Source organism: Neofelis nebulosa, chromosome 3 (genome assembly GCF_028018385.1).
Source record: "Neofelis nebulosa isolate mNeoNeb1 chromosome 3, mNeoNeb1.pri, whole genome shotgun sequence".
Classification (NCBI taxonomy): domain Eukaryota; kingdom Metazoa; phylum Chordata; class Mammalia; order Carnivora; family Felidae; genus Neofelis; species Neofelis nebulosa.
The window spans coordinates 16,039,355-16,062,466 of NC_080784.1; the positions used below are offsets into that span (position 1 = coordinate 16,039,355).

At 47.7% G+C, this 23,112-nt stretch overlaps 1 protein-coding gene and 1 long non-coding RNA gene across 9 annotated transcripts in view; both read right to left on the bottom strand.

Moving 5' to 3' along the window:
* Positions 1–2,819, bottom strand: part of LOC131506405 (uncharacterized) — a 61,159-nt gene extending 58,340 nt beyond the window's left edge. Inside the window, exon 1 of the long non-coding RNA XR_009258913.1 lies at positions 540–2,819. This is a non-coding gene — a long non-coding RNA (uncharacterized LOC131506405). The remainder of the gene's footprint in view (positions 1–539) is intronic.
* A 1,959-nt stretch (positions 2,820–4,778) lies between these two features.
* IRF2 (interferon regulatory factor 2) overlaps positions 4,779–23,112 on the bottom strand; it is a 92,624-nt gene continuing 74,290 nt past the window's right edge. For all 8 annotated transcript variants that reach the window (XM_058719977.1, XM_058719979.1, XM_058719981.1 and 5 more), the window contains exons 7-9: positions 15,570–15,734; positions 7,455–7,501; positions 4,779–6,132 (exon numbers count right to left, since the gene is read on the bottom strand). In XM_058719977.1, the coding sequence (XP_058575960.1) occupies positions 5,824–6,132; positions 7,455–7,501; positions 15,570–15,734 (521 nt within the window). In that variant the 3' untranslated portion in view covers positions 4,779–5,823. The remainder of the gene's footprint in view (positions 6,133–7,454; positions 7,502–15,569; positions 15,735–23,112) is intronic.

Genomic DNA, 23,112 nt, shown 5'->3' on the forward strand with positions numbered 1-23,112 from the left:
GCCCCCTGATCCCAGGACTCCTTCAGTCCTGGGCAAACCAAGATGATTGGTGACCCTAATTAAATTCATGAGATGCTACAGAAAGGCATTTGGAATCACATTACTTTAAATCAACTTTGCACATAAAAGTTTGCAAACATCAATCTATTCAAACAGCCTGTGTCTTCATTCCCAGATCACAGCCGTGTTGCTGTGACCCCTGAAGCCATGGGGTGAAATTTGAGCAAAGGCTTGGAGTTGTAATTTGCACTTTTACTAAGATTCCTGTTTGCCTCTACCCTGGATGTGTTGGAGCTCAGCCTATGAATATGAAATATCTCTTCTGTATTTCACAGTTACATTAAGACTACGATATGTGAACTTCCCAGAGAAAAAGGTACTGCAGGATTTATCGCATTAGATCCTCTGGGAAAGACAAGAGAAATCCGAGTTTATAACCTCTTTGGGAGTCAGAACAGTGAACTCCACAGAGAATATTTATCAATGTTATTTCTAGGAGTGAATAAAGGCTTAGCCATCCCTAATCCAAAGGAACTCACCTTCTTTAGCTGCTAACATTATCCTGAAACTTCAGACAGCGGGTTCAAGCATATAACTTGTTGATTCGAAATGTCAATACCTTTCAACTGGTGCCTTGGGGAGAATTTGGAGAACATGAGCATCCTCAGATCTAGGCCCCAAGCTTTTGGCAGATGGAACATTTTGGGTATTCTCCTTCCCTGAGGATTCATGTGGATGGGTGTTGGGGTGTTTCAATTTTGAAACGTTCTTCTCAACCAAAACTGAAACTGAGAGATGCAATCGCTCTGGAATTTTTTGCACCTGCAAAAACAGTTGTGTTATTAAAATCAACTGTTGGTGCTGCGCAGGCCATGGCATGTGATGGTGGTGTTTCTCCAGCCACGCGTGTAAGGGGTTCACCGAGCGGTGCTTGCACAATCCCGGCACAACACATTCCCCGGAGCCAGCATTCTCCATTCCCCTGTGTTTACAGAGCAGCTACAGAGCAAATGACCAAACTTCCAAAGAGCAGCTTGCTTAGAGGAACAGAAGTGCACATGCAGCTTTCCGTCTAATGAAATTGGTCAAAGGACTCCAGAAAATGTTTTTCGGACTGTGTGCACTCTGAAATGTCCTGCATCTTGCTCCTTCCACAGCATGACTCAAGTTCTTGGACAGACTTAACATTTCTGCTAAAACCAGCTATTAGGCCTGGCCACTTCCTTCCTTCCAGGCACTATTTTCAGTAGCAGAGACACGGAGCCCCTGCACCTGTTGTTAGCACAGCCACAGAAGGAAACGCAACAAACCCTCATTTGCCCCCACAGCACAGCCAGGGATGCCCAAGCTGCAGCGGGGGGACGGGGTCAGTGTCCAGAAGGGCGCGCTGGGGCCCAGAGGCCAGGCAGCCTCAGGGTGTTAACGTTTCACCCAGCACCTTCCTGGCACGCCGTGGGGCTCCTCTCGAGGTCTGGGGCTGGCCACGTTCCCGAGCCCCAGCCCTGTCCTTTTGACACAGGAATGGTCGATCTCTGAGGAGGAGGAGGAGGAGATTCTGGGGGTGACTGCCAACCTTGTTCCTCATGTTGGGATGCAGGCATGACTGAGACACAGCCCCGAGAAGCCTACAGTCCCGTGGGCTGTGACACTCTTGGGAAGGGGTCCACTGTGGCCCGGGAACAGACGCAGAGCTGGCTCCCGGTGCCCTTGGCTGGTCAGGTTCGCCTCCCGCTGGCTATGATCATCATGGCCCTGGGTACACCACTGGATGGAATTTTAGGATGAGGTAACTGAACACCACCAGGTAAAAACCAGTTTCTGTTTCCATTCTCTTTCCAAACCAAAACTGGTACTGAGACTGCATGCCAGGGACCCTTCTCGGCTACCTCGTTGCAAACCTCTTCCTCGCCTGCTCTTTGTCTTTCTTCAGTAGAAATTTGGCAGAAGAGTGGGGTTCTTATTTTCACCTTTTATCTGAGTCTGTTGGTCCACAGCTAGAATAACAGGGGCTTTTAAAACCTAATGAATTCAACGTTCAAAGAATAGCCTCAAGCAAATGGAATGTCTAATGTTCCCTCTCTCTGGTTTAGGGCAGGAGGCCATTGGGGCTTAACGTCTTTTTCATTCACATGCAAAATATTTCCAAAAGCACAAGTTTTAAAATTCAGAATGCTGAGACCAAATCTCTAATCTTCCTCATTCTTAAAATTTTTATCTCCTTAGTGGGTACCTGATAGTTTAGTATACTTTAGAAGTGAGGAGCAAAAAAGGGATACTGTCTGGGGGGGTTTGATGTCCAATGGATTTGTGTGGATTTCTTTCCATGTGTATTTCTTCTCCTCTATAAATACATTTGCACAGACTAAACACCTCCTTTGGCAGTTACTTCATCAAAACATTGAAAAAATGCTACGGTTGAGCATGGATTTATTTAGATACTTGCAAATGGTGTTCTGGAAGCCTTGTGCAGTTGGAGGATGTGCTGGGTTCTCTCGGCCTTCTGACTGGGAGAAAGATCCTGTCACTGGATTCACAGCTCATAGCTGTACACTGTTTCTGTTATCAGGGGAGAGCCCTGGATGCTGGCTGCAGAGAATGGAGATTATTGTTCCAGAAGTCGTTCCATCGAACTTGCTACTTAGACACACACACACACACACACACAGCCCATCATAAAAGCCTATCAGCTCACACAGGCGCGAGCCAAACGGAGCACATGTCCCTTGTACTTCCTCTAACTGACAACAACAAGGTCTGAGGCTTGAGTCCCTGAGATGCCCCATCTCATTTGCTTTTCTTCCTCATGTCAACCCCCACCATTGTTTTCTTTTTTTTTTTTTTTTTTTTCAACGTTTTTTTTTTTTTTTTTTTTTTTTGGGACAGAGAGAGACAGAGCATGAACGGGGGAGGGGCAGAGAGAGAGGGAGACACAGAATCAGAAACAGGCTCCAGGCTCCGAGCCATCAGCCCAGAGCCTGACGCGGGGCTCGAACTCACGGAACGCGAGATCGTGACCTGGCTGAAGTCGGACGCTTAACCGACTGCGCCACCCAGGCGCCCCCCCACCATTGTTTTCTACACAACTGGCTAGTAACACTTAGAAACAATACAGCCTTCCTCAGAAAGAATTTAAACGGGGTTCTGTTTTCCACCGCCATGGATGATTATCCTTGGGACTTCAATTGTGCATTTCCAAATCCTGAACTTTCTTTCACCTGGCCAGGTTCTGGAAGTCTTGGTTACACCCACAGAGGTGAGGGACGCAAGCGGGGGTGGCGCAGAGCTGCGCAAAGGGGCAGGATGTGAGCTGGCTCCTCAGAGAAGCAAGCTGGGAAGAGAGAAGGGGACGGGGACCAGGAGCGACCCACAAACCAGTGACTGCCAGGCCACGTGGCTTAGGGCCACGTTCTGCTACGATTTTTTTTTTTTAATTTATTTTAAAATGGGAGGGTCAAGTAAAAGGACTTAGATACAAGTCACAGAGAGCTGGACTCCTCTATTTAGGACTCTGAAGACGAGTAGGTTCTCTGGGACTTTTTTCACTAAGAAAGTGAGGCTCACCCATGAAATTGAGGTAAACACACGGTCCACAAAGTGCTCCTCGCAGAAGCAGTCAACCATCCAGATGTGGCATTTCAACACATCAACCAGGAAAATGCTTCAGTTAATTTCCGTTCAGGGCTGGATAATGTTATGACCACTCATTATGTCTGTAGCCACACATGGAGAAAAGCATAAAAACAGCTCACTGTCCTTTCATTGAAGGAACCTTTTCAAAAATTAACTTGGCAATCTCCTCCACAACCTTGGAGGTAGCAGACAGGCAGCTAAGCCTCAGTTTTCGGATTTTGTAGACATCTCGGAAGCAGGAGAGGTTAGCGCAGTGGCTTTGCCAAGGTCAGGTATACACCTTGAAATGACAAATGGGTGGAGTCTGGAGTTTTCTCATGCAAAAAGACATGTCCTATGTACTGAGGACAGCTTCTCAGCCTAAGGGTCAGGGTCTGGAATGAGGACTGATGGAGACTAGGAACCCAACAGGTACCTCCTGTTACTGAAAACGTCTTGCCCTTGGGCCTGGTGTGTGACATAAATACAAAATTTTCAGGGGCGCCTGGGTGGCTCAGTAGGTTAAGCGTCCATCTTTGGCTCATGTCATGATCTCACAGTTTGTGAGTTCGAGCCCCGTGTCGGGCTCTGTGCCGACAGCTCAGAGCCTGGAGCCCGCTTCAGATTCTGTGTCTCCCTCTCTCCCTGCCTCTCCCACGCTCACACTCTGTCTCTCAATAATAAATAAACGTTCTTAAAAAATTTTTTTTTAAAAATACAAAATTTTCGTCTTATGTATAAGCCTATGGGGAAGAACAGGAAAAGCACAGAGGTGGAGAAGGAGAGGGGGGAGCAGGTAAATGACTGCCTCCACAGTCACACCAGACTTGGGCTTCATTCGTGCCCTTGATTACTACCCATGTGACCTTGAGCAAAGGCATTTTAAAAGTCACCATTTCTTCCATGTGAAATGGAGAGAAGTCTCTCTCCCGGACACAACCTTGATGAGTGAGAAAGGGAACTCCTGTAAAACACGCAGCCTGGCACCTGGCTCATGGTGAGCATTCGAGAGAAGAGGCCATTTGGTCCTCATGGTTAAGAACCCCCCGGGGTTTCTCGTGGTTGAAATGGGAGAAAGTTTTGATGCCCAAGAAGCAACGATACTTGGCCAGCCCTGTCCCATGGTGGTGCTCCCAAGTAGACACAGACAAAGTCAGGCATGATGCCCATTAAAAATTTAACTATATATCATATTCATTTATTATCAATCCACAGGATAATTTGATTGCTACATGAGCTCATAAAAGCTTTTTCACCTTTACAAAATTAAAAAAAAATGTGCCACAAGGATGTAATAACAACTGCTGATAAACAAGAAAAGGAATCTTAAAATTATAAATTTGCTGTAGAAAAGATAAAAAACAATTATATTTTCTTTAGAATTTTACCTTGAATAAAATATTCCCCTGTATAAAAAATAAAAAAGCTTGCTCTGGTTAGAATTAGAATATTTTTGTCTTCAAATCTGGGAATTTGCATAATATCTCCATGATAGTTTTCCTCTGTACCGCGTGGCATTCAAGCACAGCAGATTAGATTTTCTCTTTCTTTCTTTCTTTTTTTTTAAAGCAGTCTTAAAAATGGGACATCTGTGGAGAAGCTCTTTTTCTTCTTCTCCTCCTCAGGGATGCGGAACGCAGCCTCTGTGGGGAGGACAAGGAGGAAAGGAAGTGGAGGGGCCGGGCCGGGAGGCAGGACACAAAGGGCCGCGAAGGGGGAACGCTGAAATGTGCCGTGAAATAGAGCGAGATCACAAGAAGAAGGTCTATCTGTAAGTGCTTTAAGATAAGGTGCAGAAGCAGACTGCAACGTCGCTAGTGCTGCCCTATGTACATATTCACAAGAACACAAAATTCCAGCTAGTTCACATTTTCTCATCCGTTCTGAGGCATCCACTCCACTGTGCTGGCCTTGACCGCAGGCAATGCAGCACCGCGCTGCCCGTGTGGGTGTTGGTCCTATGACGTCCTTGAACTTGAGGGAGCAGCCCTGGGAGATCCAGCAGGCTCTAGAGACACGCGTCTACCAATGGGCTGGAGTCCTGAGTTAAAACGAAGCTCCAGTACTGGAGATGGACACAGCAATCAATGTTCTATTGTCAAGGCTTTTTCCCTTAGATTTGTCTAAGATAGGTGTCAGAGAGAAAAATAAAATACAAACAAACAACAAAACACAGCCAAGACATCCCAACGACCACCGGGGGAAGTCAAAGGCTTAACAGCTCTTGACGCGGGCCTGGGTGATATCTGACGTTTTCTTGATGACGCTGGCCCGCGTCTCCCGGTCCGGCCGACTGCTGCTGGGCGCTGGGGTCACGGAGGGCGGGAGGGGGAGGTCTGGTAAAGTGGGCCACGAGCTGTTGTAAGGCACCGGACAGCTCTCCTCTTTGATGGTGACCTGGAGGTCAGGTTTGTTGGAAGTAACGAAGGTTGCCATGCTGGGCAGCAGGTAGGTGCTTCGTGTCCCCATGTTGCTGAGGTACTGTTTGCCTTCAATGTTCCTCTTCCGCCAGTGTGGTCGTCCCTTGCAAAGAAAAATAATCGAGAGATACATCATTTTTCTTTGCCTTCTACGGAACGGCTTTCTATAAAGAGGCACCACTGTTCCCACGTGTCGGTGTGTTCAATGAATTTCTTAAGAGGCGTGGAATGAACAGAAGCTTAGCGTCTCGACAGCCCTCAACTGACATCCATACCCAGCTATTCACATCCCAAGCAATGGTTTCTCTTCCCTTTTTATCAATTCCCATTTGCTACCTCCCAGAAAAAACAGGCAAGACTGTTCTATGAAGGCAGGAAAACAAGGCAGCAACTTGGGTTTCTGGTTCCCCTCTCCTCCAACCACCCAGCCTGATCATTAGGTTGGGCTTTAGGTCATCATGGCTGGTCTGTCATAGAGACTTGGTTCCTCACTCCTGGCCCAATCCAATCTGTGAGTCAATCTGCGTTTTCAGAGAAAGGGAAGTGAGGAACTCGGAGGGTAGAAGCCCTTCTGTTGTCTTCAAATGGGTATAGCTTAGAGCTCCAGTGTGCCGAGCAAACAGGGGGCCTCCAAGGTGGCTTCGCTCAGAGGATGAGCTGGAATTTCTGACCTTGAAGAAACAGGGTTGGCATGTGAGCATCTACGCTTCCTGTCTTTGCAGAAAACCTGGACTCTTATTTGAAGTATTTAGTACACTGGGAAATGACGAATTAAAAACAACCATTAGTCGGTCAGTCTCTCTACCTCAAATACAGACACAAAGCAGGCCCTTAGCAGGAATGCTTTCCATCACATTACAGCCATTTCCTGCCATTGTGTGAGCCCAGCCTCGAGCAGGGAAATGGGAAGCAGGCGACTGGGAATCCAGACTGAACACACATCTAGCCTCGGCGCCGATCACAGAGAGAGGGGACTCCAGGTAAAGGTGCCGATACATTTGCTTATTAGCACTTTCTGACAGTTACTTCCGGTCACTGCTCTTGGCCACTTGGACGTTCTATTTCTGCGGCTGAACTGGGATGTTTATAGTGGTGAGAATATCAACAGTTCCTGGCCTCCACTTGAGTTTCCTTTTCCTGCCGTCATAGCCTCTTTTTCTAATAGTAACATCTCACTCTCTTGCCTCCCGCTCAGGTCCCAAAGCTTAAATTTAGAATTCAAAATCCAAAAGTGTGGTAAATTTCATGTTATGTATATTTTAAGACACACACACACACACACACACACACACACACTCCTCCAGGAAAACTCATGATCAAACACAGAGCAGCTTAACCAGCAGCCGGGACACCGAGGTGCTGGATGGGAATGGAAATGGTTTCCCACAGCGTCGGTTGGAGCCGAGTGGCGGCCGCCATGCTTACCTCGGCGCTCTCTTCATCACTGGGCACACTATCGGTAGTTTCGCTTTCTGTTCACAGAGAGAAAAACACAGGGCCATCATTCCTGCCGCTCCAACTGTCGTGAGGCTCAGGCAGTATTTGAAAAATATATCAGCACTTCTTCTTTTTTTTTTTTTCCCCAAAAGAAATGGGTCAGCGAACTCATCTTCAACCCCTTTGTAAAGTTAAGCACTTGGGACTCGGGAGACATTGCAGTGGATTTTATGTCTCTGATTTTGGCCCTCCCGAGAAAAGTTTTAGAGTTGGGGGGTAGCTCCCTTTCTGGGGGCCAGGCTATGTTTTTTCATGGCCGCTGCCTCCCAGGATGGGGTGTTGGTCCCCAGGATGCCAATCTGCTCTCCGCTCCCTCCTGCGTCTGCCTCACCCCCTTTCCTCAGGGCTGATCCATCCACGCACCCCACTCGTGCTTTCTTTCCATCCCTGTCAGTCCACTCAAGTCCCGACTCAGAGCCTTCCTGGATTACCCCCACTTACTTGGATCTGGTCCTTTACCTCATGTCCCTTTCATACTTCTATGTTGGGTTTATAAAGTTACATTTCCCACCCGGGTTACTGCTGTGGCAGACAGATTCTAGGGGGGCTCCCATGATCCTCATCTCCTTCCTGGTGTTTACTTGCTTGTTGGGATTCCCTCCTCTGGAGTGTAGGTGGGACCTGAGACTTGGTTTGAAGCAACAGAACACAGTGAGCGATGGGATGTGTGTGGTTACGTTAAGGAGGACCGAATGCTGTCCCGTGAGGAGACTTCCTCCCTGGCTGGCTTTGAGGAAGCCATGTTGGGAAGGTTTGCATGACCAAAAAGTAAGAGCTGCTTCCAGCCAACAGCCAGCAAGAAACCGAGGTTCTCAGTTTGCCAACCTGCAAAGAACTACATCTCCCCCCCCCCCCCGCCCCCAACCATGTGAGCTTAGAAGAAGACTCTCCCCACCACTTCCGTCCTCAGTCGAGCTAGCAGCCCTGGATCGCACCTTGACCACAGGTCTGTGCAGGCAATATGCTGGGCAAAGAACCCCACTAAGCCATGCCTGTGCTCCTGGCCCTCAGAAACTGGGGCGGGATAATGGATGTGTGTTGTTTTAAGCCACTGCGTCTGTGGTTATGTTGTTGTGCAGCGACAGATAACCAATTAGGTTGCCATCCCAATTCAGTCTGCCAGCTGTGAGACACACGGCAGGTTACTCAATTTCACAAAATGCATCTTCCTCATCTGTAAAACAGGAGTACGGACCTCTTCCAAAGAGGACTGAGTGATGAATCAGTGAGAGGATATGTGGGAAAAGGCCTACCACAGGGCCTGGCCCACAGCATACACTCAATAAACGATAGCACACCTTTATCCTGAGTTCATCAGCCTTGCTCAACACTGGATTTGCACAACACGGAGATTAACACAGTCAAAGTCAATAGCAAGTGATTGATCACACATCACCTGTGCATACAGGATTTTTTTAAAGAAAGAAAAAAAAATTAAATTAAAATGTTGAAAAATTATTTAAAATTTATCTAAAAATAATAAAATTAAAATAAATAATTAATTAATTAAATTTTTTAGGTAAAAGAAAATTCGTTTTTTTGTTTTTTTTTTTAAATTTTCTTTTTCAACGTTTTTTATTTATTTTTGGGACAGAGAGAGACAGAGCATGAACGGGGGAGGGGCAGAGAGAGAGGGAGACACAGAATCGGAAACAGGCTCCAGGCTCCGAGCCATCGGCCCAGAGCCTGACGCGGGGCTCGAACTCACGGACCGCGAGATCGTGACCTGGCTGAAGTCGGACGCTTAACCGACTGCGCCACCCAGGCGCTCCCAAAAATTCGTTTTTAAATAAAAAAATGATGGCGTGCGGCTCTTCAGTGTTCGCAGCATGGAGAAACGAAAGCACAGAGGGCAGAGAAATACACTGACCCTTAGAGATCTCGGAGTCTGGGTCATTCATTTACAGACAAGGCCTAGAGAAAGCATCACAATGTACTTTTCTAGAGAGCTGTGTCAGCCGTGCTGGTGTCTTTGCACGTGGGTCTTGTTCAGCCCTGACTGAGATCGTCAGTCGGGGAGCAGCTCCTATTACCACACCGCCCCCCCAACCCCCCCGCTTATGCAGAAAAGCTCATGTGTTCTAGCACCTTCTACCTCTTTCCATCCTAAATCTACTGAGGGACTGGCCTCCAGTCTCACATCTGGCAGGTGGCACAGCCAGGACCCCGATGGCTCCAGCCCAGACGAAGCCTTTTCACCCACCCGGAGCACTGGCCACAGAGCAGGATCTCGATGAAGTCAAGGTTAAAGAAGAAACGGATAAACTCGGCCACAGGTTCATTCATTCCTTAACCAGACACATCAAGAATGTTGACCACATTGGGCCCACCCTGGAGCCTTTTTACGCCTGGATCAGCCACTGTCCTCCAGTGACTGTCCCCCAGACCCCCACCCCCAGGGCCTGAGTGATCCCCGAGGGCTGACCAGGAGCACCTAGATAGGATACGGGCCTCTCCTCTCCTCAGACTGACAAGACTTCCCTCCCCAACTGGGAGCAACAGCCACCGGGACAAGGCCGGGCCTCGGCCGCTAACGACGCTGGCTGGCAACACCAGGCACAAGAAACGTTTCCACACAAAAACAAGTTAAAAACAACAAAAAAGGAAAATTCCCCTGCTCACGGAACCCTTGGGCTAGCTGGGTCTCCCGAGGAGGCAGGAATCAGTATTGCCACTCCCAAGAAGAATGAGGAACAGAGATGTTGAGAAACCTGCCAGAGTTGTGGCCTGAGTCAGCACAGAGGAGAGAAAACAAAACTGCGAGTCTGAGCCCAGGGCCCCGGGCACCGAACGCAGCAGCCCTGCTTCCTGAAGCTCTCCTGCTCCTCCAGCTGAAATTTCAAGATCCCCTTTCCATTTTTAGGCTTAGCTTTCTTTGTGCTCCAAAGCCAAGGTTTCTCTTCCTTTCCTACATGTCTAGACCCCTTTTGCTCCTAAGTACCCTCCCTAAATGCCATCATCTTCGGTTCCTTTCCCCTTGAAATAAAAAGAAACACACAGACGCCAACAGGCGTGTGTCAGGGGCTGGAGATATGTGAAAATGAGCAGTTACCACCAAGGTTCCGGGATTCCGCCACAGCCCGAGCCCCAGCGGCGGGACAGGTTGGAAGGCAGACCCTGGGGAGACTCCTTGGGAAGACCTCGCAGAGACCATGACCACCGTCAGAATGTTAACTGCCTTTAAGTACCCAGTTTTCAACTGCAGGGAGACGGTCTGAGACAAGAAAAGACATACGTGTTCTGAACTTAACGCAAATGTCAGTGGAGAGCATGGTTTCTAGATTAAGATCACTTCTGAAGTAACTGCATTTCATAACAGTATATAACAACAGCTCCATAATAGCAAGCTGAGATTTTTTAGTTGTCTAAAAGAATGGCCTTGAGTGCCTTTTACCTAGGAGCAGATGGATGCGTGAAGCTCCAGCCTGAGGACCCGAGACCCTTCTCTCTGGAATAACTACAGCTCATCTGGCTGCCCCAAATCACCAGCTCACAGTGTCTTTGAGGTGCACACAGGCCCATTTTCCTCTGTTTCCTTGATTTTCCTCACCATTACCATTCTCAAGACCCCCCCCCCCCTTTTTTTAATGTTTATTTTTTGAGAGAGAGAAAGAGAGAGAGAGTGCATGAGCAGGGGAGGAGCAGAGAGAGAGGGAGACAGAGGATGCCAAGCAGGCTCCAGGCTCTTGAGCTGTCAGCACAGAGCCCGATGCAGGGCTCGAACTCACAATCCATGAGATCATGACTTGAGCCGAAGTCAGACACTTAACTGACTGAGCCACCCAGGCACCCTGAGATCCTTTTGTATGTGACAAATGTGTTCATTGGAGCTACTGCTTCTGGGTCAATGCTACTGCCCAATATCAGCCTGTACTGTTATTTTGTTTTCCCTTTTGATTAGTCTGGATTTGGTTTTTTACTGGTTGTGAATACAATGGAATAAAAAAAATTGGGAGTTGCTTGACTAGCACTAGTGACTAAGTACGTGCAGGGGTACCTGGGTGGCTCAGTCAGTCGGGCGTCTGACTTCGGCTCAGGTCATGATCTCATGGTTTGTGGGTTCGAGCCCCACGTCGGGCTCTGTGCTGACAGCTCAGAGCCTGGAGCCTGTTTCAGATTCTGTCTCCTTCTCTCTCTGCCCCTCCCCCACTTGTGCTCTGTCTCTGTCTCTCAAAAAAAAATGTAAAAAAAAAAAAATTTAAATAAAGTACGTGCAGAGCGGTAACAGGTACGTGAGTAGCTCATTTCAACACGGTGGTCCCAGTTTCCCTGAAAGTGACTGGTGAGAGGGAAGGGGGTCAACCCTTGGGTAGGCTGATCTCTGAGGTTCTTCTTCCAGAGCGGTGGTTCTAGGATGACACTAGCCTTGGGTTCCCACTCCACTTTAGCACAGTTTTTACTGTCCAAACACCTCAGGAACATTATGGGGAGGAAAACAATACGTCTTTACACAATATGTGCCATGTGCAATCATGCAATATATGTAGTGTTGAAGCCTTTTTGCATGCTGATACCCTGGTACATTTTCTGGAAGGCTCTTATTCCATAAGCTTTATTAATAAGATTGACAAGGATTTCTTTCCGTCCATCCTTTGCTCAACTCCCTGGAAAGCTCAATCAAAAGATTCAAATCAGAGTGTTCTTAATTTCAAAGTACTTTTATCTTTGCCCCACCCAACCAAATACAAGCCTACTATGGTTTCCTTAAGGAAGTCTTCACTGCCAGTTCCAGGTCAATAGGCAATTTCCATTCTCTTGGTTATAACCAATCAATCCTTTGTATTATATTCTCTCCTCTAACTCTTCTCCATCCTCTCGTCCAGCCCTTTTGTAAGGGTTTCTTTTACTAAACCATCAATTACCTAATAAAATCCTGGTGCCATAGATACATCATGCAAGGCGCCACTTTATAATAAACCTTTAAATATAAAATGACCGTCCTCCAGAGTTTCCCAAGGTTGGCCTTTGGGATTATCTCTCCCCAGGGTGAAAGTTTTAAGAATCCAGCAAGAATTTTATATTGTCTTCAAACATCCAACACAAGTACCTCCACTCGAAGAAACCACCTCTTTTCTTGCTCGCCACAAAATTTAGACAGACTTGCAAAACTGAATGTGGTTTTGTAATGCTACTGGATTAGATTTCAGTGATCAGTGAGGGTAAAAAAATAATAAACAACAGCCTCCGAATACCAGTTTCCTAAACAAGTGAATGAAAATGGTTGGAGGAAGTCGACAGCTGAATTCCAGTCCAAACAAAGGAATCTTATCACGAAAACACAAACAGCCTATCCTTCTGGGGAACGGCAAATAAGAAGAGTGAATTACAACCAAAGAGCTGCCTCTCCTAGCAGAAAGCCGTAAAACTCCTGTCGAAAAGACTTAAACCAGCCACCATCCGTAACAGGTACATTTCACATCGGTAAGCTCTAGAAAAGCAGCCGTGATGAAACATTTTGGCTCTAGCCAATGAGCCTCACTCCAAAAGGTTCTGGAGAATTCAGACAATAAAAACAATGGAAAGAACCAAAGGCCAGAAAGAAAAGCCAGGCTCCAACAACACCCCCCAGCTGCCTGCCAGCCTGCACTGGAATCCTTCTTTTCAAATCTATGCAAATATCCTAAAAAGGGTAATGAAATTTTCATTTCTCTCTGCACGGATCAGCTGTCCTTGGGATTCTTCTGCTAAGGCAAAATGCCACTGAGGGAAGAATAGCAAGAAAATGTCTTTCCGGAATCCTCAAGAAGTCTTTGGAAAGTCTTCAACAGATAAACAGAAACATCTATTCTAAAACTACGACCCTTGGGGCGCCTGGGTGGCTCAGTCGGTTGAGCGTTCGACTTCAGCTCAGGTCACGATCTCGCAGTCCGTGAGTTCAAGCCCCGCATCGGGCTCTGGGCTGATGGCTCAGAGCCTGGAGCCTGCTTCCGGTTCTGTGTCTCCCTCTCTCTCTGCCCCTCCCCCATTCATGCTCTGTCTCTCTCTGTCTCAAAAATAAATAAACGTTAAAAAAATTTTTAAAAATTAAAAAAAATAAAAAAATAAAAAATAAAACTACAACCCTTAAAACAACAAACCCACGGGGTGGAATAATGCCTGTAGCTCATGATGTAGAAGAAAGTCACTCGTTTTTAGCCATAGCTACGTAAATATAAGCAAAGTAACCTAGTGTTATCTCAGCTGTAAAATTAAGGCATAAACATGCCGTTCTGCGTCTTCGGTGGGTCCTTGAGATCAGGGCTGTGGGTGCACACTGAACGGAAGAACCCTGTGCAGCTGTCCAGGGCAGCATAACAGGGGAGGGCGGGCGGGGTGGGGGGGGGGCAGTTAAGAACAGGCTTTGGGCACCAGCCACATGTAGGTGGATTCTATCTGTTTTACCAGTTGTTCGTCCCCAGACACGCTGCTTTACTCACACTGGCCTGAGTTTTGTCATTTTTAAAGAGGGAATAAGGATGATACCCAGGCTGACAGGGTTATTCTCATAATTAAACAAGTCAGCTGATACCAGGCCGTTAGCCCAGTTCCCGGGGCACGAGAAACTTGCAGCAAATAGCAGTTATTCTTCCTGGGGCCTGGCAAAGACCATAAAGGCACATGCAGGGGCTCAAAATGTGACAAATAAATAATGACAAGCTTATCCGGTTTGACAGATTAGAAGGTTCTTGTAGGCAAGGTTTGATCTCACATTCATTGTATGTTCTTAGCACAGAAGAAAGGTAGGCCCTTGAGGGCATTAAAGGAAACAAGCCCATCACAAGAGGAGGAATACTGTTTGATTCCACTCACATGAGGTACCCCCCACAGTAGCCAAATTCACAGAAGCAGAATGCAGAATGGTGGTCGCTCTCGGTGGGCTGGGGGGAGGGGACCGGGGACTTCGTGTTTAATGGGGACAGAGTTTCAGTTTTGCGAGATGAACAAGTTCCGGAGACCGATGGTGGGGATGGTGACGACACAACACTGTGAAGGCACCTACTGCTGCTGACACGTGCACTTAAAGGTAGCAAAAATGGTCAGTTCTGTGTTATGTCTATTTAGCCACGATTTTAAAAAATAAGCTAAAAAAAAAAAAAAACCAAACAAACCCAGAAAGTTGATGTTCAGGAACTAAAAGGTTGGGTTAGTGGCTGATAATTCACAAGGAACCTGTCATGATCAACCCAATTCCAACACGACTGTGTGTCAGTCACGGGAGCAGCATCCTAACGAAAGGACACTGGGAAGGACTCCTCGACATTTATGAGCGCTGACTGTAGTTATTCATGATAGGACGTCTGCTTTCTTTTTGTAATGTTTGCAAGCAATAACATTGACTCAGGATTTATATTTCCTAATTATAACCAAGTCCCCCCAAAATTAAACAGAGATCATCGGAGAGTATAAGATGATGTAATGTTGGCAGAGAAAGGACTCATTGGTTTGTTCTATAAGGATCGAAGAACCAAATGAAACTGGTTCTAATCCTACTCCTGGGTCATTATGTGGCCCTTCCCTGGGGAATCAGATACCTGGCCTGATTAGAAGCTCTACTAAATTGAAAAAGAAGGGGAAAATATGTGGAAACAAGTAAACTTGCCGGATTGGAATGAAGGTCCAGGCCTCAAGGTTGAGTTCAAGTCCTGACCCAAACCCTCACTGGCCATGTGACCTAGAATAAGTGTTTCACTTGTAAAAATGAAGGAGCTGGAAGAAATGGTCCCCGAGGTTCTATCCAGTTTTTGGTCAAACTCAGATTCCACCGAACACACCCTTCCAGATTTCTGCAGACAAAACAGCCTTAGAGGTACTACTTCTCCAAAGAAATAGTATTTGTTAGTCATGCACCAAGACGTTATGGGCGATCGAGTGAAGAAACGCTATGGCTATGGCTTCTGGGAACAAAAGTACCCGAGGAGATGTTCATTGAGACAATGAAGCCAGAATAATTCCCAAGGCGGAGGAGAGATTCTCTGCTGTGGGGAGGGTGGGTGGCCCCACCCTGGAGGGCTGCCCCACCTTGATCTGTGCCCAGTTCCAAAGCTCCCCTCCTGCCCCCCTTACCTGCATAGGAAGACACGGGGGAAATCTGCAGAGGATAGAGCTCGCTCATGCTGACCGGCTGTTCGTCACTCTCGGTGGTCACCTCTACAACCTGGCAAATGTCCGGAGGATTAGTGACAATCTCTTGATCCTCGATGTTGCTGTCCAGATGTGGCTGTCCTACAACTTCAAAGAAAAGACAGCCATCAGGCGCCGATGCCTGATTCACGATTCTAACGTGTGCTCTCAAGAAAGAAAACCTTCCCCCCCCAAAAAGCTGAATGGCCAGGAGTCAGATTCTCAGTCACCACATGTCATCGGCCACGAAACTGAAGGACAGCTTTAGCGTTGGGTTAATGTCTCCAGAGAAGCAGCTGGCCAGTAACCTGGCTCCCCAGGGCTATTTCCAGCATGCTGGCCAATGGTGCTTACATGTGGCAATGTCCCAAACTCAATCCAATCACAGCCAAGCCTGCAGGACTGGAGGCTGCATCCAGACCTAGCCCCAGGGCCAGAAAGACAGTGCTCTGAACTTGACCCATTTCTTTCCTCTGTTCTTGCTCCGAAGGAAGCTGTTGTGCCATTTTCCAGGTCCTGGGTCCAGAGAGATATTACCAAATGTTATTATTAAGGAGAAAGGACCACCCAAACCCACTCCATTGTGTCATGTCCAGCTGTGGGCGCTCCGTTCACACTCCCAGCCCCTTCCTACCCTGTAGGCAACATGCCCACTGGATGGAATATCTGAACAGTGGAACAGAATGGTTTTCCCAGCCCAACACACATTGGTAGCACCAGCTCCCCAGAACACTGACAAGATGATTTCCGACCACCTTGCCTCTGAATCCTGCCTCAACTTCCTTTTAATCAAATCTTTTAGTTTGAGGTCATTATAGAGTCACGTATAGTTGGAAGAAGTAATAGAGAGATCCTGTGTGCCCTTTATCCAGTTTCCTCCAATGCAAGCATCTTGCAAGATTATAGTACAATTCCTGGGGCGCCTGGTGGCTCAGTCGGTTAAGCATCTGACTCTTGGTTTCAGCTCAGGTCATGATCTCATGGTTCACGAGTTCGAGCCCCACATCAGGCTCTGCACTAATAATGCACAGCCTGCTTGGGCTTCTCTCTCTCCCCTCTCTTTCTGCTCCTACCCCACCGGCACGCTCTCTCTCAAAATAAATAAACTTAAAAAATTTAAAATTTAAGACTACAGTACAATACCAGGATACCGACACTGATAACATTCTAGGCATCTTGTTCAGATTTCCTCAGTTTTCCTGTGCGTGCGTGCGTGTGTGTGTGCGCATGCACACACGCAATTAGCTTTCTGCAATTTTATCACTTACGGAGTTTCAGGTTTGCCAGCACAATCAAAATACAAAACACGTCCATCATCACAAGTATCTCCTACGTGACTCTTTTATATCTACCTTCCTTCAGCCTCTCTTCCCCATGATCTCTAACCCCTGACATCCACTAACCTGTCCCCCATTTCCATAATTTGTGTCATTTCAAGGATGTTTCATAAATGAGCTCACACAGTAACCTTTTTATATTGGCTTTTTATTCAGTACAACTCCCTAGAGATTCACCTAAGTTGCTGTGGATACCAACAGTTGGTTCCTGTTCACTGCCGAGTAATATTCCCTGGTGTGGATATAGCACAGCCTGTTTAACTCTCCAGCCACGGAAGAAAGAGAGGAAAGGCACCCAAGAGGCTGGGGAAGGAGGCCGTTTTCATGTTTTGGCTGTTACAAATAAGGCTGCTATGAATATGCGTGTTCAGGCTTTATGTGAACCTAAGTTTCCACCCCTCTGGGATAAAAGCCCAAGAATGCAATTGCTGGGTCATACGGTAACTTCATGTTTCATTCTACAAGCAACTGCCAAACTCTGGCTTGACGTGGCTGTACTGTTTCCCATTCCCACCAGCAACGTATGGATGATCTCATTTACGCACATTCTCGTCCGCTTCTGGCGTGGCCACTATTTTTCTGTCAGCCACTCTGATAGGTGTGCAGTGGTATCTTACGGTGGTTTTAATTCGAATGTCCCTAATGCCCTCCCCTACTTTCCAACAGAACTGACCTTAGACTTCTGTTGGCAACTGACTGGATGAACTATCCCTGAAAACCGCCACCAATAAACCCATGGAAATAACAAAGGAATAACAGTGTTTTCCCAAGGGCCTCAAAATACTTTGCCATCACAATGTTTTACTCATGTAAATTATTTTAACATTTCCACCCATGACCATGACAGGCAAACCACAATCATCCTACGATCAACTAAGAAACTAACTCAGGCACAGAGAGGTAGACTGACTTCTCCAAAGTCACACAGTCTGTGGATTATGTACGGTGTCCGTGTCCCTCGCATCTTCCCGACCATCAGGGTAGGCAAGAAGGCCGCCGTGTTCCAATCTTCTTGAGAAGTTTGCCATCATGGACAAATGCTTGTTTTAACCGCTCAAAGTATTTTCATTGCTCTGGTATTTTTGTTTAGAAATGAGTTCCTGTTTTATTTTTTATTTATTTTTTTTTTTTTTAATTTTTTTTTTTTCAACGTTTTTTATTTATTTTTGGACAGAGAGAGACAGAGCATGAACGGGGGAGGGGCAGAGAGAGAGGGAGACACAGAATCGGAAACAGGCTCCAGGCTCCGAGCCATCAGCCCAGAGCCTGACGCGGGGCTCGAACTCACGGACCGCGAGATCGTGACCTGGCTGAAGTCGGACGCTTAACCGACTGCACCACCCAGGCGCCCCAATGAGTTCCTGTTTTAATTGCTTTTTTTGGAGGGAGATGAAATGACCAGCCCGACGTAGGGAGAACATGACCTGATTCTACTCGGAGAAGGCTTGAGAAGGGAGTGAGGATTCTCGGGTTCTGGAAGGAAGAGAGGAAAAGCACGCACGAGGCTGGGGAAGGAGATCTGGGGATGTGATAACCATCCACAAAGCCACAGCATTCAGAAGGGAAGGGAAATGGAATGTTGTCTAAGTTCTCCTGGAGGGGACAAAATTAAAGAAGAGGAAGGCAGACTATATATGGCAAGCAGACTCCCCAATTCTTATTTTATCTCTGGACTATCCTATTTGAGCAGGACAGCATCAATTATGCAGTTCACCAGACACAGACTGAGTGCGGACACCGACCTCTCTCGAGTTTCTTCCGCCTCTTCTCGCACAGAAGACAAAATGGCAGGAAAACAAGATTTCCCAAGTCCTAAAAGCAGTCGGCAGATAGAAGCCAAACGGGGCGTGTGTACGAGGAGGGCTGGCTACAAGTAATACCCTGCACACTAAGGCAATTAGGCTCTTCTATGAATTAGATTTCCATCGAAGCCACGTTAACTTCCCATACTCCAAAATTCAATTCTCTCTTGCACTGTCGTTGCAAATAGACGGCAAGCGAGCTGGGACTGTACCCAATGACAGCAGCTCAAAAGTCTTCCTCTCTACAACAGCCCCGCGAACTCTCTGACCAGGAACTCTCGCCCTCGCTGCTTTTGCCCAGAATGCCCGACTCGATCATTCAACATACGGAAGATTTGCTGAGCACCTACTTCGTAGGACAACTTGTCACGTACTGGGGAGGGGCAGGACATGACCGAGCCATCAAGGGCCTGGTTTGTGAGCTGTCTCGTAGGGCTCCTGGTCAGCACAGAAGGCTCGAGAGGTGAAGTTTAGGACAGTGTGAAAAGAAAAGACAGTAGAGAACTTTCTCCCAGTGGGAAGCATCAAAGGCTTCAGTGAGGCAGTAACACTGGTTGGAAGGGGAAGGTGAGCAACAGGCAGCATTCAGAATGCCTCTGTCTTTCTGGAGCCTTTTCCTGACCATCCAGAACTGTCTGACCTCCCCTTCCAGAGCGCCCCTCACTCGCGGTCCCCACTGCTCGGCCAACACTAACAACATGACATGACCTGGAGACACTTCCTGACTTTCTGCCTCCTACTGCAAGTTAATTCTTTATGTCTCCTTTTAACTTTTTATTTGGATGCGTCATCTTCGCCACCAAATTGTGGCTCCTGAGAGAGCCGAGAACTGGGATTAGAACTTTGTGTATCAAGTCGTAGCCCAGGCTCGTGGCTGATGTCTGAGAGCAGCTAGTGAATTTCTGCTAAACAAAGAGATGAATGAACACGGCAAGGCTCACCGACTGGAGCCGGAGTCCCAGAGGAGACCATGGCCGCTTGCAAAGGCCGGATGTGACAATGAATGTTTCCTAGCAAATGTCAGGACTTCTGGCGCGCCAGGCTTTTTAGAACCTAGATGAAATGATGAAGATAGGGCGGGCCATGGTTGCCAGAAGCTGGGGGTAAGGGGAGGAAATGCTTAGGGGTAATAAAATGTCGTAGGTCTTGAATATAGTGGTGGTTACACAACTGAGTGCACTGGCCAAGAAGAGGTTCATTTTACATTATTTCACTTAATATCTGAACATCATTGAGGTCCCAACCCGTAAGGTTCCAGCCCAAAAGAGAAACAGGGAAATCTCACCATCTGAGATGCTCTTTGGATGTGCTTTAGGCACAACCCCTAATCCACTGACCAATCTCTGTCTCTGTGTCTCTCTCACGAGTTCCCCAAACCACTAGCCTTTGCCCCCAGTAACACCGACTCCTGACTCCTGACACCTGAAAAGACGGGCAAGTAGCAGAACTGTTAGCAACCCCTAAGGCAAATAAAGTCACAAGTGGCACCCTGCTAGGCACCTGAACATCCTCTCAGATAAGTAATCGTACAAAGCCTAAGGCTTCCCAAGCACTTAATCTTTGCCTTTCCCACTCACCCTGTACGTCCCATCTATAAGTCTCCACAGCCCCATGAGGAAGGCACAATTACTGTCCCTATTCTAGACACGAGGAAAAGGCATCATGAAGAGTTAAATACTAATTTGAGGCCAGACAGCCAGTAAGTGGCAAAACCAGCAATCAGATTCCACTTTTCCTGACCCCAAGGCTCAACTCAAGTACTCCCCGATATGGTCTCCCCAGCTAAGAGAGCTCAGGAAATTCTGACCGGGCGCCTCTGGCTTCCTAATAAGCCCATCTGAGGATAAAAACTTACGCATCTCACCTTAATGAGACTCTGGGCTCATAACCAGCAGTGGGATTGCTTTTCAACAGCTCTATATTGGGTGCCAAGGAAACTCTCCAATGGTTGGAGGGGCTTGAAATCCACCAACCTTCTCCAGCACATCGGGGAAAGAGTCCCCCACAGGAATGTAATGTTATCTGGACCTAGTTGCTAAGAATTACAACAATATTATTCGTGGCTGGTTACTGATGAGCCAGTGTGGTTCCTTAAAGGGTCATCCCAACTTTATTAACAATTGTTGACTTAGTGGAGGGCTCCACCTGAGAACACAGTTGCCCCCATGCCTCACAGAAAGCTCTTAATAGCAGAGACTATTAGAAATGAAAACAAGGGCCTCTGAAGGCGGGGAGGCTTGGTCCTACCACTTTAAAACTAAAGAAAGCTGAGACCCAGAGAGGCCAGACAAATAACCGCCACCAAGGTCACCTAGGTAGCTGCAGGGTCGAGAATAAAGCTAATTAGGGGAGGGGGGCACCTGGGTGGCCCAGTCAGTTAAGCATCAGACTCTGCGCTGACAGTATGGAGACGACCTGGGATTCTCTCTCTCTCTCTCTCTCTCCCCCTCTCTCTCTGCCCCTCCCTCACTCCCGCTGTCTCTGTCTCCCTCAAAATAAGTAAATGAAACGTTAAAGCGTATCAGAGGACACAGAAAATTAGGCCATCGGCGTGATATTATGGAGAGAAATTTCTTCTTGGTCCTGTCTGAAAGTCTGAGAACTGGAACTGTTAATATTAGCTGCGACGATGAGGCACAGATTGGAGGCTACTTTTCTTACTCGGATCTTACTTAATCACAATATTATTTTACCACCTTCTAACTACACAGTGACTTTTCCACTAGGCTCATTTTGTGCTCTCAACAACCCCGTGAGGTAGGCAGGATCAGTATTATTATTTCTACCTTATATTTGAGGACATGGAGTCTCAGAGAGGTTAGGGAGTTTGCCCAAGGTCACGTGGCAAATAAATAAAATAAAAAACCTGCAGAAGGAGGTCTAAAACCCAAGTCTTTCTAATCTGGGGTGTGTGTGTGTGTGTGTGTGTGTGTGTGTGCGCGCGTATGAATAAAATGCAGGCATGATCTGGGACAGATGTCCAAGAGCAATGGTGGGAAAGACCGTCACTACAGGGTTAATAATTTTAGAGAATGGAGTTCTGTCCTCGCACAGGCCAGACGGACCCCCTGCAGCCTGCACCCACCTCAACCGGTTGATGTAGGTCAGGGTGAAGCACAAGGGTGACGGGGCCGAGATAACAGCACCACACGTTACCATCAAGGGGAGCAAATACTCTGCCCCAATACAATCTCAGGAGAGTTGATCAATACATCACGAGGGTCAACAGTCTGGGAGCAAAAATGTGGGTGAGACGTGCCGGGGTAGCAGCTTACGCTTCCCAGCGGAACTGCCAAACGTCCGTTTCCTTCTGTGCTGCGCTGACAGAGCCCTAAGGGCCGCGCCACAGTGACAAAGCCAGAGCCACCTCGCTTGCACGCTGGACAGGCACGTGGAAGTCACAACATGCTGAATCATTCAAGTTCAAAACCAAATACATGGGGCGCCTGGGTGGCTCTGTCCGTTAAGCCTCCAAATTCGGCTCAGGTCATGATCTCGCGGTTCGTGGGTTCGAGCCCCGCGGCGGGCTCTGTGCTGACAGCTCGGAGCCTGGAGCCCGTTTCGGATTCTGTGCCTCCCTCCCTCTCTGCCCCTCCCCCGCTCACACTCTGTCTCTATGTCTCTCAAAAATAAACATTCAAAGTATATATACAAATAAAAGGGGTGGGCAAGGACCAGGTCACCAGGACTCTGTGGAGACAAGAGACACTCAGATCTTCGTCTTGGGGACAATGGTGACATGGTGAGACTGGCATTGTTTTTTTTAAAAAGTCACTCTGTGTGGAGAATGAATGGGGCGGGGGCGGAATGGAAACAGAGCGCTGCGACAGCAAAGGTGACTGGGACTGGTGTCAGAAATAGAAAGAAGGGGCCGGATTTGAGAAACCCGAGGAGCTGATGGTTAATTATAAATGAGGTGGGAGTGGCAAGGCAGAGGGGAAGGTGAGAAACCTTTAGCCTCATGAAAGGATGGCAGGTTTCTTGGGCAAATCAAAACTTCTTAATGTTGAAAAGACATAGCTCAGACTACTGCCGGAACTCTGCACGCTCATGGTGACGGAGAGCGTCCCGCACGGGCCCATCTCTGTGACCAGGCTTTTCCAGGCCGGGTCCACTGGAGAAAAATAAGGTGCACTATGGGTTCTGGGTCTGGGTTCACGTCTCACGGCGGGGGGGCGGGGGGGTTCATGTTGCTCTGTGCTTTCTAGTCCTAACAGAACCGGATGCCTTGTCTCGTGAGGGGGTGAACAGCTCAGCCCTCCCAGAAACAGGCAGGAGGCGCAGCCCCCCCACCCCACCCCGAGAAGGAGCACGGAAGACCTTCACTCCCTCTCCCTTGCCAGGGAA